The 12,604-nt window shown below is 42.4% G+C and overlaps 1 protein-coding gene across 1 annotated transcript in view; it reads left to right on the plus strand.

The window, feature by feature from the left end:
• LRRC20 (leucine rich repeat containing 20) overlaps window positions 1-9,366 on the plus strand; it is a 102,487-nt gene extending 93,121 nt beyond the window's left edge. The window contains exon 5 of the mRNA XM_077822849.1: window positions 9,206-9,366. Within this exon, the coding sequence (XP_077678975.1) occupies window positions 9,206-9,366 (161 nt within the window). The remainder of the gene's footprint in view (window positions 1-9,205) is intronic.
• The last annotated feature ends 3,238 nt before the right edge of the window (window positions 9,367-12,604 follow it).

Genomic DNA, 12,604 nt, shown 5'->3' on the forward strand with positions numbered 1-12,604 from the left:
AGAGCTTTAAACTAGGAATTTGGGGGAGATGGTTGGGAGATGTCCAGGTAATCTCCACGCCAGAATTAAGCATAGAGTGGAAAGAAAATGAAGTAAGAGTGGATACAGCTGTAGGTAGGAGGAAGGGCAGTGTAGATACAAGTCTAATAGGTTATACTGGTAGTAAAATAACCGTGCCTAATAGGGTACAGAATGTGAGTGAGGCTAAACAGCAAAAATTAAGATGTTTGTACACTAATGCAAGGAGCCTAGGTAACAAAATGGAGGAACTAGAGTTACTGGTGCAGGAAGTGAAACCAGATATTATAGGTATAACAGAGACCTGGTGGAATAGTAGTCATGACTGGGCTACAGGTATTGAAGGGTATGTGCTGTTTAGGAAAGACCGAAATAAAGGTAAAGGTGGTGGAGTAGCACTGTATATCAATGATGAGATAGAATGTAAAGAAATAAGAAGCGATGAAATGGATATGACTGAGTCTGTCTGGGCAAAAATTAAATTGGGGAAGAAAACTATTAGAGCCTCCCCTGGGATAGTGCTTGGGGTGTGCTATAGACCGCCGGGATCTAATTTGGATATGGATAGAGCCCTTTTTAATGTTTTTAATAAAGTAAATACTAATGGAAACTGTGTGATCATGGGAGACTTTAACTTCCCAGATATAGACTGGAGGACGAGTGCTAGTAATAATAATAGGGCTCAGATTTTCCTAGATGCGATAGCTGATGGATTCCTTCAGCAAGTAGTTGCCGAACCGACTAGAGGGGATGCTATTTTAGATTTGGTCTTGGTGAGTAATGAGGACCTCATAGAGGAAATGGTTGTAGGGGATAATCTTGGCTCAAGTGATCATGAGCTAATTCAGTTCAAACTGAATGGAAGGATTAACAAAAATAAATCTGCAACTAAGGTTTTTGATTTCAAAAGGGCTGACTTTCAAAAATTAAGGAAATTAGTTAGGGAAGTGGATTGGACTGAAGAATTTATGGGTTTAAAGGTAGAGGAGGCCTGGGATTATTTTAAATTAAAGCTGCAGAAGCTATCGGAAGCCTGCATCCCAAGAAAGGGGAAAAAATTCATAGGCAGGAGTTGTAGACCAAGCTGGATGAGCAAGCATCTTAGAGAGGCAATTAAGAAAAAGCAGAAAGCATATAGGGAGTGGAAGAAGGGAGGGATCAGTAAGGCAAGCTACCTTATTGAGGTCAGAATATGTAGGGATAAAGTGAGACAGGCTAAAAGTCAAGTAGAGTTGGACCTTGCAAAGGGAATTAAAACCAATAGTAAAAGGTTCTATAGTCATATAAATAGGAAGAAAACAAAGAAAGAAGAAGTGGGACCGCTAAAAACTGAGGATGGAGTGGAGGTCAAGGATAATCTAGGCATGGCCCAATATCTAAACAAATACTTTGCCTCAGTCTTTAATAAGACTAAAGAGGATCTTAGGGATAATGGTAGCATGATAAATGGGAATGAGGATATGGAGGTAGACATCACCATATCTGAGGTAGAAGCGAAACTCAAACAGCTTAATGGGACTAAATCGGGGGGCCCAGATAATCTTCATCCAAGAATATTAAAAGAATTGGCACAAGAAATTGCAAGCCCATTAGCAAGAATTTTTAATGAATCTGTAAACTCAGGGGTTGTACCGTATGATTGGAGGATTGCTAACATAGTTCCTATTTTTAAGAAAGGGAAAAAAAGTGATCCAAGTAATTATAGGCCTGTTAGTTTGACATCTGTAGTATGCAAGGTCTTGGAAAAAATTTTGAAGGAGAAGGTAGTTAAGGACATTGAAGTCAATGGTAAATGGGACAAAATACAACATGGTTTTACAAAAGGTAGATCGTGCCAAACCAACCTGATCTCCTTCTTTGAGAAAGTAACAGATTTTTTAGATAAAGGAAACGCAGTGGATCTAATTTACTTAGATTTTAGTAAGGCGTTTGATACGGTGCCACATGGGGAATTATTAGTTAAATTGGATAAGATGGGCATCAATAGGAATATTGAAAGGTGGATAGGGAATTGGTTAAAGGGGAGACTACAACGGGTCCTACTGAAAGGTGAACTGTCAAGTTGGAGGGAGGTTACCAGTGGAGTTCCTCAGGGATCGGTTTTGGGACCAATCTTATTTAATCTTTTTATTACTGACCTGGGCACAAAAAGTGGGAGTGTGCTACTAAAGTTTGCAGATGATACAAAGCTGGGAGGTATTGCTAATTTAGAGAAGGACAGGGATACCCTACAGGAGGATCTGGATGACCTTGTAAACTGGAGTAATAGGAATAGGATGAAATTTAATAGTGAGAAGTGTAAGGTCATGCATTTAGGGATTAATAACAAGAATTTTAGTTATAAGCTAGGGACGCATCAACTAGAAGTAACAGAGGAGGAAAAGGACCTTGGAGTATTGGTTGATCATAGGATGACTATGAGCTGCCAATGTGATATGGCTGTGAAAAAAGCTAATGTCGTCTTGGGATGCATCAGGAGAGGTATTTCCAGTAGGGATAAGGAGGTTTTAGTACCGTTATATAAGGCACTGGTGAGACCTCACCTGGAGTACTGTGTGCAGTTCTGGTCTCCCATGTTTAAGAAGGATGAATTCAAACTGGAACAGGTACAGAGAAGGGCTACTAGGATGATCCGAGGAATGGAAAACTTGTCTTATGAAAGGAGACTCAGGGAGCTTGGCTTGTTTAGCCTAACTAAAAGAAGGCTGAGGGGAGATATGATTGCTCTCTATAAATATATCAGAGGGATAAATACCAGAGAGGGAGAGGAATTATTTAAACTCAGTACCAATGTGGACACAAGAACAAATGGATATAAACTGGCCACTAGGAAATTTAGATTAGAAATTAGACGAAGGTTTCTAACCATCAGAGGAGTGAAGTTTTGGAATAGCCTTCCGAGGGAAGTAGTGGGGGCAAAAGATCTATCTTGCTTTAAGATTAAACTCGATAAGTTTATGGAGGAGATGGTATGATGGGATAACATGGTTTTGGTAATTAAATATTCATGGTAAATAGGCCCAATGGCCTGTGATGGGTTTTAGATGGGGTAAGATCCAAGTTACCTGGGAAAGAATTTTCTGGGAAAGAATTTTCTGTAGTATCTGGCTGATGAATCTTGCCCATATGCTCAGGGTTTAGCTGATCGCCATATTTGGGGTCGGGAAGGAATTTTCCTCCAGGGCAAATTGGAAGAGGCCCTGGAGGTTTTTCGCCTTCCTCTGTAGCATGGGGCACGGGTCACTTGCTGGAGGATTCTCTGCTCCTTGAGGTCTTTAAACTACAATTTGAGGACTTCAATAGCACAGATATAGGTGTGAGGTTTTTTTTTGTAGGAGTGGTGGGTGAAATTCTGTGGCCTGCGTTGTGCAGGAGGTCAGACTAGATGATCATAATGGTCCCTTCTGACCTAAATATCTATGAATCTATGAATCTATGAATCTGAGGGATAAATTGCAGATCTCTGGAAGTTGCTGGCAGAAATTGCATTTTGGCAGCCTATCACTTCACATCAGTGGAAAAACTGCCCAGGTTCCTTCCAGAGAGCTAGATGTCTGTAGAGATGATAAAGTATATTTAGAAATACAACTTGCCACCAGCATACTGTGTAATTAAAGCTTTTGGTTATCGTTGTGAAGATAAGCACTAACATATGGTTAACAAACAGAAAAGACAGGAAAAAACTTATAGCTGCATCTTCTCATTTCAAATCTTGCATCACTCCATCTCAACTACACACACCACCTAGGCTCCTTCTCCGTAACTCCTTTCACCCATAATAAGGTGTAATAAATGGGAGTTCTGGTAAGAGATTAATCTTTATCTCTGTATCTCAGGGGGGAGGGATAGCTTAGTGTTTTGAGCATTGGCCTGCTAAACCTAGGATTGTGAGCTCAATCCTTGAGAGGGCCATTTAGGGATCTGGGGCAAAAATTGGGGATTGGTCCTGCTTTGAGCAGGGGGTTGGATTAGATGACCTCCTGAGGTCCCTTCTAACCCTGATATTCTGATTTTATTTTCTGGCTCCAATCATCTGATATAGGTCAGGGTTACAGAAGGTTAATATCCCTGTCACATGGCAGGGGACAATAGCAATTAATCCAGTAGCTCCTGGATCCAGTACTACCATCACCTAAGGCACAAGAGTTTAAATAGAGGCTCAGAAATAAAGCATCACATAAACAATAAGCGCACACTGTAAAAAAATGTCAACAATTTCAAAATGTTTTCAGGTCAAAAATGTTGTTGAAAAATTCCTGACCAGCTCTACATAGGAATCAATTTGCTGTCAGCAATACACAGGATTTTACTTGTGCGTTTTCTCCCAGGCACTGTTACTATTACCATAACTGAGAAATGAAATTCACTCTTTAGTATGATAAAGAAATTTCACATAGGGGGGTTAACTAGGGAACATAAAACAGCAATTATACTTTCACGTGACTTCTTTTAGACCATGTACCTTGTTAGAGAAACCTCTGGGAGGGTCACACCAGAGTGCGCTGAATCTGCAGCTTCCACTTCCATCCTTCTGGAGCTTTTAAAAAACCTCATTCTTTTTCCATAGCTGTTTGCTTGAGAGTTAGAGGTTGTGTCAGATGTGTATATTTTGTTTTGATTTAGATGGACTACATGAGCTAAAGATGTTAACATAAGCCAGTTACTGTCCAACATTAAACAATTAAACAATTAAACAACAATTAAACAAGGACCAGGGTTTAGTATACAGAGACTTCAACCTGCTTAGTACCATGGCAAACACACCATTAAAAATCCTTTTAACCTTTTATTAAAGATAAAGAAAAGAAGGAAAAACAATTAAAACATTTGAAATGTAATGTATTAAGCCTAAGAACAGCCATTGTTCCCTTTACCTGCAGAGACATTTTAGAAGGAAAAGAGTCTTGTTTGATAGCTGGTCTTAGCTGGTATCAAAGACTGTAATAACTGTCCTTTTGGGGAAAAGAGAAGTTAGTTGAGATTGGATGGAGCTGTTGTTGTTGCTGTTGTTTTTAAAGTCCTATCCCATTTTGTCACAGATGGTGTTTGGGGTACACTTGGTAATGGTGGGAATGTCATCTGGATACCTCATGCTGGTCTGGGCTGGTCAGGACATGTTTCTGAATCAGGATGATGAAAGCCCCAGATCCCAGTAGTTGATGGGGGTGGCAGCCATGATATTGAAGCTTGCTTCAATAGCTAATTTTTTCTCCCCAAAATTTCTTTCTTTAAGGACCCGTAAAGGGAATGGTGGGCTGAATAGTCCATTTCCTCATTATTTTGTCCACCAATTACGCCGAGTATCTGACACACCAATTTTGGTTCACTGATTTCTGGTTCCATACTTTTCTTGTTTACCAAGCATGATCTTCACACAGTGCTTGAGTTATATAGGCAGGCCTTTTTGTTTAGACTGAGTCTTTTTTATCTTCCTTTCATATCTTTTGCCATCAGCATTTGTTGTTAGAGGTTATTGTGACATCTTATGAACTTCCACACAATTTTTACAGTTGAGTTCACCATTAAGGTAAACTTGTAAGCCCAATTATTACAACCGTGTCGGTGTGTAAGTTAAGGGGAGCTATGGAAGGAGACTATCTCTGTCCCCCCATAACATTCAGAAACTCTTAAAACAAAATATATATCATCTTGATGTAACATTGCAATGTTACAACCTTTTATCCACCCAAAGACGAGACCTATCACAGCTGACATGATGAAGCCAGTTAAATTGTACGGAACACAGCTGCTTAGGGCAAGAGACTGGCCAGACTGATGTGTGGGAGAGGGTTTGTATATATGTGTATACTGTGAGTGTACTTTTTGTGAGCCTGATCCTGCAGCTGGGTGGTCGTTTAACATGCGGGCGAGCAACAGAACTGGATCCTCTGCTAGGTCTGTGGTAATGTGCCATGCGTATGGCTTTAAAAACTAATTTTTTGTGGGATTGAACGTATCTGCAAGAGTATTTGTGTGGGCGCGCCTGTGGGTTCAGTTTGATATATATTTTTAGGGTGTGGTTTGGAGAGCTTGTCCCTGAAGCAGAGGTGAAAGTAAGCTGATACGGTACGGCATACCGGCAAGAGCCAGTACACAGCTGACCTTACCGGTAGGGGGCAGCTTCCCCAGGCCGGCAATTTAAAAGGGCGCTGGGCTCCCGGCAGTGGCCGGAGCCCCTGGCCCTTTAAATCACCGCCAGATCCCCGGGGCTCCCGGTTGCCACCACAGCTACAGTTACCGTGGGGCTATGGCGGTGATTTAAAGGGCCCAGGGCTCCTGGCCACCGCTACCGCAGCCAGAGCCCTGAGCCCTTTAAATCACTGCTGGAGCCCCGGGGTAGCAGTGGCGATTTAAAGGACCCTGGGATGCAAAGGCCCCGCCCCTTCCTCCTCAGGCCCCGCCCCTTCTGCCCAAGCACGCCCCCCACTGCTCAGGACCCCGGGCCTGCGTATCAGTAAGTTCCTTAAGTTACTTTCACCCCTGTCCTGAAGGCTTGTGAACATAATATTGTAGTGGACAGTATGTGCATAAGAACACTCTGTTGAATAAAATGCTTTTTGGAATATCTACAAATTTACAGTCAATGTAAAACAAATAAATTGGATCCTCAGAGCTAATTATTTTTTCTTTTCCAAAAAAATAACCCCCATCCCAGTTGATTATTCTATCTAGAGGAGGGAAGTTGACTCATTTATAATTAATAGAAAAATTCAGCTTTACATCTGTGCATATGTCTGTGACTTCCATGCCTGCTTCTCTCAGCTTATTGATAAATAATGTTCTGGTTGCACTCAGTGCTTTGCAGGGATGGTGGTTTCCAACTGCCTTTTAATCAGCTCTGTAGACCAGTTTAATCAATTACAATGTGCAGTTTTGAAGTGGGTCAGTCTGTTAGCAAAAGAAAATTTTTTGTTTTAATAAACATTTTTCTAAATAAATCAGTGAATTGAGTGCTGTTAAAAGGTACTCAGCCAATAGCCCTAGAAACTGAAATTCTCTCTACTTTATCTCACAACAGGGGAAGCAGCAGTGCAGGTTTCCACACAACAATGACCAACAAGGGACTACTTACAGAGTACTTCAATCACTGGCCTCTCTGATGTGACTGCCAAATTGTTCACAGTTGGCACTATCTGTCCATTGGGACCTGAACAGAGATCACCATCTTACACAGTTGTAATCAGTCTCCTCTGATGTGTTCTCCCACAATCCCACAGCTGCCATTGGTTGCCTTCTATGGGGTCGCCAGTACGACTGCTGGGATGTCGTTGGTGACTATATTTCCGCCCTCCAGCTCCAATACAATTACACTGATGCTGTCAGTCATGGTTCTGGGATGTGGCATAGGAGAAAGGACTGATTTATCATTAATGATTTTTGTAAGGCACAAAGAAAATAGACATAAATAATCCAAAGAGAGATAAGAAGAGGAACCTATGAGCTTTGGGAAGAAGAATGTTGAGGTATTCACATCTGCCGTTGCAGTTCAGAGCTTCTTGCATAAATATGAGGGCACAGGGTACAGTGATTTCTGCCACTGCTCTAATCTCACTTCAGGCCTGAATTCTTATCTGGAGTCTCTCGGGATCAAATCTGAACAAGAGTTACATTGTCATGTTGGGAAGAAGGTTGGGAAGTCTTGGTAAAACAGAATATACAAGCCCCTATTAATATTAAATACGAGATATGTGAATTTGAGTGACATGACCATTATTTTACATTTCCCCCAGTTTTCACATGGCTGGGAAGTGTGATACAAGTTGCCTAAGGGCTTGAACAGGAAGGAAATATTTTGTTTCATTCCACTGATTTTTGCCATGAGCTTTGAAGACTAGAGAGGTGTATTCATACTCTTTCATACATCTGTATTTGGAATCTTGTACTGGATCCCTTTCTAGCTTTCTTACAGGTGAGGGAGTTATTACCGTATTTTTTCAAAAGACCTGTTGTGGGGGAACAGTACATAGCAGGAGCTCTCTGGCAACCAAGATAAAAAAAATCTACTCAGTATGATGCAGAATTTCAGTTCTTTTTCTCCGTACAGGTATGGGAATATCTCAAGAAGCCTTTTGGACAAGAATGTCTGAAAAGTGGTCTTAAAACCATGCCACAAAACAAGGCAGTGCTCTTCATGACAGCGATTCTTCCTTACAATGTCTTTCACTATAAACATTGCAATGGGTCCCAGATCTGGAATGGGACCCCGGGCATTAGGGTAATGCAAATAATAAAATCAATAATTCTGTGAACGTCAATGAAGTACTCCCAAGTATTTTCTGTAAGGCTGGGTAAATAGGGCAGCTGCACATCTGCTTACATTGTGGTAACTGTATCTTTGCAAAAGAAATGACAGAAACATAATTTCTTTATTGTTTAATTAAAGCTTACAATATGCAGAATGCACCCAAATTGTAGAGAGTTTTCAGAATGGTAAGATCCACGATTCCCCACCCAGACAACAGTTTTCTCCTGTTCTGAATGTTAATGAGTTTTCCTCTAAGGGGAAGAGGAGAGGGGTTTGATCTGTGCATTTCAACGGGACAGAATCCCTTCAGATAGATTGTCCTAGATAGTTTTCCCCAACAATGTCCAAGTTCCTGGTGAGTAGCAGAGCTGCTAAATTGTGTTAGATGTTTGCAGTATCCCATAACTCAAATGGTTTTTCCTCAAACTTTCCAGAAATAATTCACCTCTGGGCTGAGACCAGGCATGGACAATTCAGCCTAAAGGAAATATTTTTCAGAATGTGATGAGTGTGTGAAAACAAGATCTTATAATAAAGTCACATTCATGCCTTCAATGATAGCTTTATCTCCAAAATCAGTCGGCAACACTGGCAATCATCTAAAGCAAGGCCACTCGTATGCCCAGCTTCCCGGTTCGATTCTCCGAGGATGTAATTTATATACCTTTCCTGCAGTTAAACCCTCTTCTTATGAATAAATAATAGAAATTGGAACATTACTAGAGCTTCAAAACCCTGAGCTCTTGGGCTTCAACTACTCACAGAGAGCAGCTGCTGCCATCTCTCACCATCTCACATTGAATTCATTTCATTTCACAGACTGATTGCACCTAGGGATGTGAGTGACAATGATCTTAAATTCCAAAGGATCTGACCAGCTTATGTGTGTCTCTCTTGTAATCCAGGTGGTTGTTTATTTTGTGCATGTTCTTCTTGTTCCAGATGTCCCTGTTGAGAAACTTTCTTCAATGGAGTCGCTGCAGAGTGTAAATCTGAAGTCAAATCCCCTGAACGAGGAGGTCCGGGTGATTGCCAGGCCGCTGATAAAATTTGACCTCCTGGTGTCTCCAAAGGGAGCACATGCTGCTCCTCCGCAAGCCTGAAACACTGACTTTGGTTGCATGGACTTGGTGTGACTTCATTTGAGAATGGTTTTAAAGGGAAAGCTAGGGGATCCGGTTGCAGGGCATGCTGATCTAGAATGGCTCCACCAGCTTTTGCAAGCTGTATCACTCCTGCATGTGTGAGGTTTTGTAGATGTGAGGAGTGGGATGGGGAGGATTGTGTGCGGGTGGGAGGGGTGTTTCAGAATCGGTATTTCACTGCTAGAGAGTGAATCTGCTTATTGTTATTTCTTTAGAGCTGTCTAAAATACACAGAACACAAAAATGCACTGAGGCCCTAGTAAATTGCTATTTGATAAAGGAATAAATCTGTGAAAAGATTAAACTTCCAGGGCAACAGAAGGGAAAGTGCAATGCAGAAATAGATCAGGTAAGACACTCAATCTCCTGAGTGTATTTTCTATGCACCAAACAAAACAAGAAATAGTCTCACAGCAGAGCCTTCTGCAATGAGTCTGACAAGGAAGAGACCTATTAAAAGAATAACACTTTGCTTCAGCAGAGATCAATGTAATAGCCTACTCCATTCCTGTATCACTCAAAGCCCTGTTATTCAGGGCGAAGTATGGTATGGAGCAGAAGAGTGGTGGAGAGAGGCTCTGTCCCATGAATAATGGGAAAGCACTTGTTTACAGAGCCTTGCTGGTGCAGGATTGAATGAAAATACTCTGTGGATGGACTTTTCTTTTCAACTAGTTAGAGCTTGGTGGCTTTCCCCTAGGATCTAAGCCAGCTGTTATATGGAGCATATTAACTGGGCACCTCTATGAGCATCAAAACAAGACACTAAAACTTGTCTTACAGTACAGAGGTCCTCTTGGAAAAAATATCCTATCTACAGACAACTCCTTTTCTTCTTCTCGTTCTACATTCAGCATTTGATTGAAAAGGCATAACGATCACCCCTTCTTCCATCTCCCCCGCTTTTTTTTTTTTGACAGATTTGTTGATTTTGTCCAAGATAAATAATTTCTGTTCAGCCTCCTAGGGCTTGTCTTCACTGCAAAGTTAACTCAACTTATAATTTGAATGTTGCCGTTAGCTTAAAGTCCCATCCACACACACAAACTCTTTACTGAAGTGTGGTGGTACTTTTAAGTCAAGTTGGCTGCCCTGAGAGGGAAGGTATAGGGCAAAACTCAAGTGAGCACAATTCATCAGTTGCTAACATAGGCTAGCTCCACTCGAGTGCCAGCAGTTCTCCAATGGCTTCCCACAATTCCTTCCCTGTGCCCAGAAAGGACAGAAAAGTTATCTCACAATTTAGTGGAAAATAATTCATAGAATGGCTTATTTTACTACATCACTTAGAACCATGGACTATGTGTGTCCCCAGCCATCTTAGTGCCACACTCTAGTGAGTGCAGCTCCAGAGTGGCTACAACAGCTCAAGTGTTATATCGCAGTGAGCTAGGCTTGCTTGAGAGGAGTAACTCAAGTGTAGATAATTTGATATACTCCTAATGTAATACTGTTGACTGGCAGTGCATTGACATTAACAAGAGCATGGGTGAAGGAATGTTCAAACATGTCTGAAAACCTGTGGTTTCTGCATGTCACTCCAGTATATGTTAGTTCTGGTTTTAGTGATCTCTCTGAGTGTGTCCTGTCATGAGCTGCTCACTGCTTGTCCCTTGTTCACATGGTAGATATATTTTGCTTGAATAGATTTTAACCTAGTTTCCTGTTGATGGGGATCAAGAGAGAATCGGGTGAATGGAGGAACCAGAAAATTTAACTTGCTGGTGAGAAATGATCTCTGGTGGTTGGCAGCTTCCTCCTGCACTCCGCACCCCTTCCTGCACCCCAACCCCCTGCCCTGTGCCCCCTGCTGAACTCCTCCACCCTAACCCCCTGCCCTGAGCCCCAAATCCCCTGCCCTGAGCCCCCTGCCGCACCCTGCACTCCTTCTGCACCCCAACCCCCTGCCCGGAGCCCCCAACTCCCTCCCTTGAGCCCCCACCGCACTCTGCACTTCTCCTGCACCCTAACCCCCTTCCTGAGCCCCCGCCACACCCCGCACCCTCATGCACCCCAGCTCCCTGCCCTGAGCCCCCAACCCCCTGCTCTGAGCCCCCTCCCACACTCCGCACCCCCTCCTGCATCCCAACCCCTCCCCTGAGCCCCTGATACACCCTGCACCCTTCCCGCACCAAACTCCCTGCCCCAGCCCTATGGTCATGGCCCTGCCTGCAATTTCCCCACCCAGATGTGGCCCTCTGGCCAAAAAGTTTGCCCACCCCTGCACTAGACCCACTAGACTCATTTTCTAGCTTTTTCCAAGGTCAACTATGCTTACAGGCTGCTGCTTGGCCTCTCAGTCTGCTGGCTCTGTTTCCAGCTTGTCTTTTTTACTTACACAAACACACACACATACACCCAGTCAAACACTCCATCCACAGGGTGCTAGTTTCTGGGCAGACGCTGTTGGGCCTTGTTTTTGGTGTGGCCCCTTACGTGTTTCTTACAACGCACAGTTTGTGCAGGGTGAGTTCACATATGAGTTTGAACAAGGTTTTAACTCAGCCCCTAACAAGATTTCACCCAGCTCATACCTTATAAATGGGGAAACACTCATTTCATTGGGGGTACATTTATGTCCTTACTGCTCACTTCATCTCTAAAAGGTTGGCTGCTTTCAAATATTGGTATTCAGGGCAAGTTGAGTACAAGGGTTTGTTATTCTAGACCCACCTTATTCACAATGAAACTTTACTTTGAAATAAAATCGGTGGTTGGTTTAGTAACATCGGCCGATCAGTAGAAGCAGTGATATTGATTCCTAAAGCTCTCCTGCCAAAAAGTAATTTTCATTTAATCAGCATGTGAAATGTCAAGTGTCAGAATAAATATACCCTTGGGCTACATCTCTTGTATGCTCACCTCCTAGAGAGCAGTTTTGTTCTTCCCATCTGGCCTTCCTTGGTTATAAAACTGATTCCTTTAACCAGCTGCTACATCCTGAGAACCGGACGTTCTTTTTTGCTCTGGCTTTGAAATCCATACTACCTGTGCTTTCTTTTTGAAAACCATGATCTTGAGTCCAAGTTCCTGACTTTAGAAGTGGTGTGTGCACGTTTGAATATAATGCTGTATGTTAATTCAGGATTTTTTCATGATGGCACACTGATGTCAGAGAAACACAGCCGGCTCTAGGATTTTTGCCGCCACAAGCAAAAAAAATTTTTTGGCCACCCCCACTTTTTTTTGTGCCCCT

Source organism: Eretmochelys imbricata, chromosome 7 (assembly GCF_965152235.1).
Source record: "Eretmochelys imbricata isolate rEreImb1 chromosome 7, rEreImb1.hap1, whole genome shotgun sequence".
Taxonomy (NCBI): domain Eukaryota; kingdom Metazoa; phylum Chordata; order Testudines; family Cheloniidae; genus Eretmochelys; species Eretmochelys imbricata.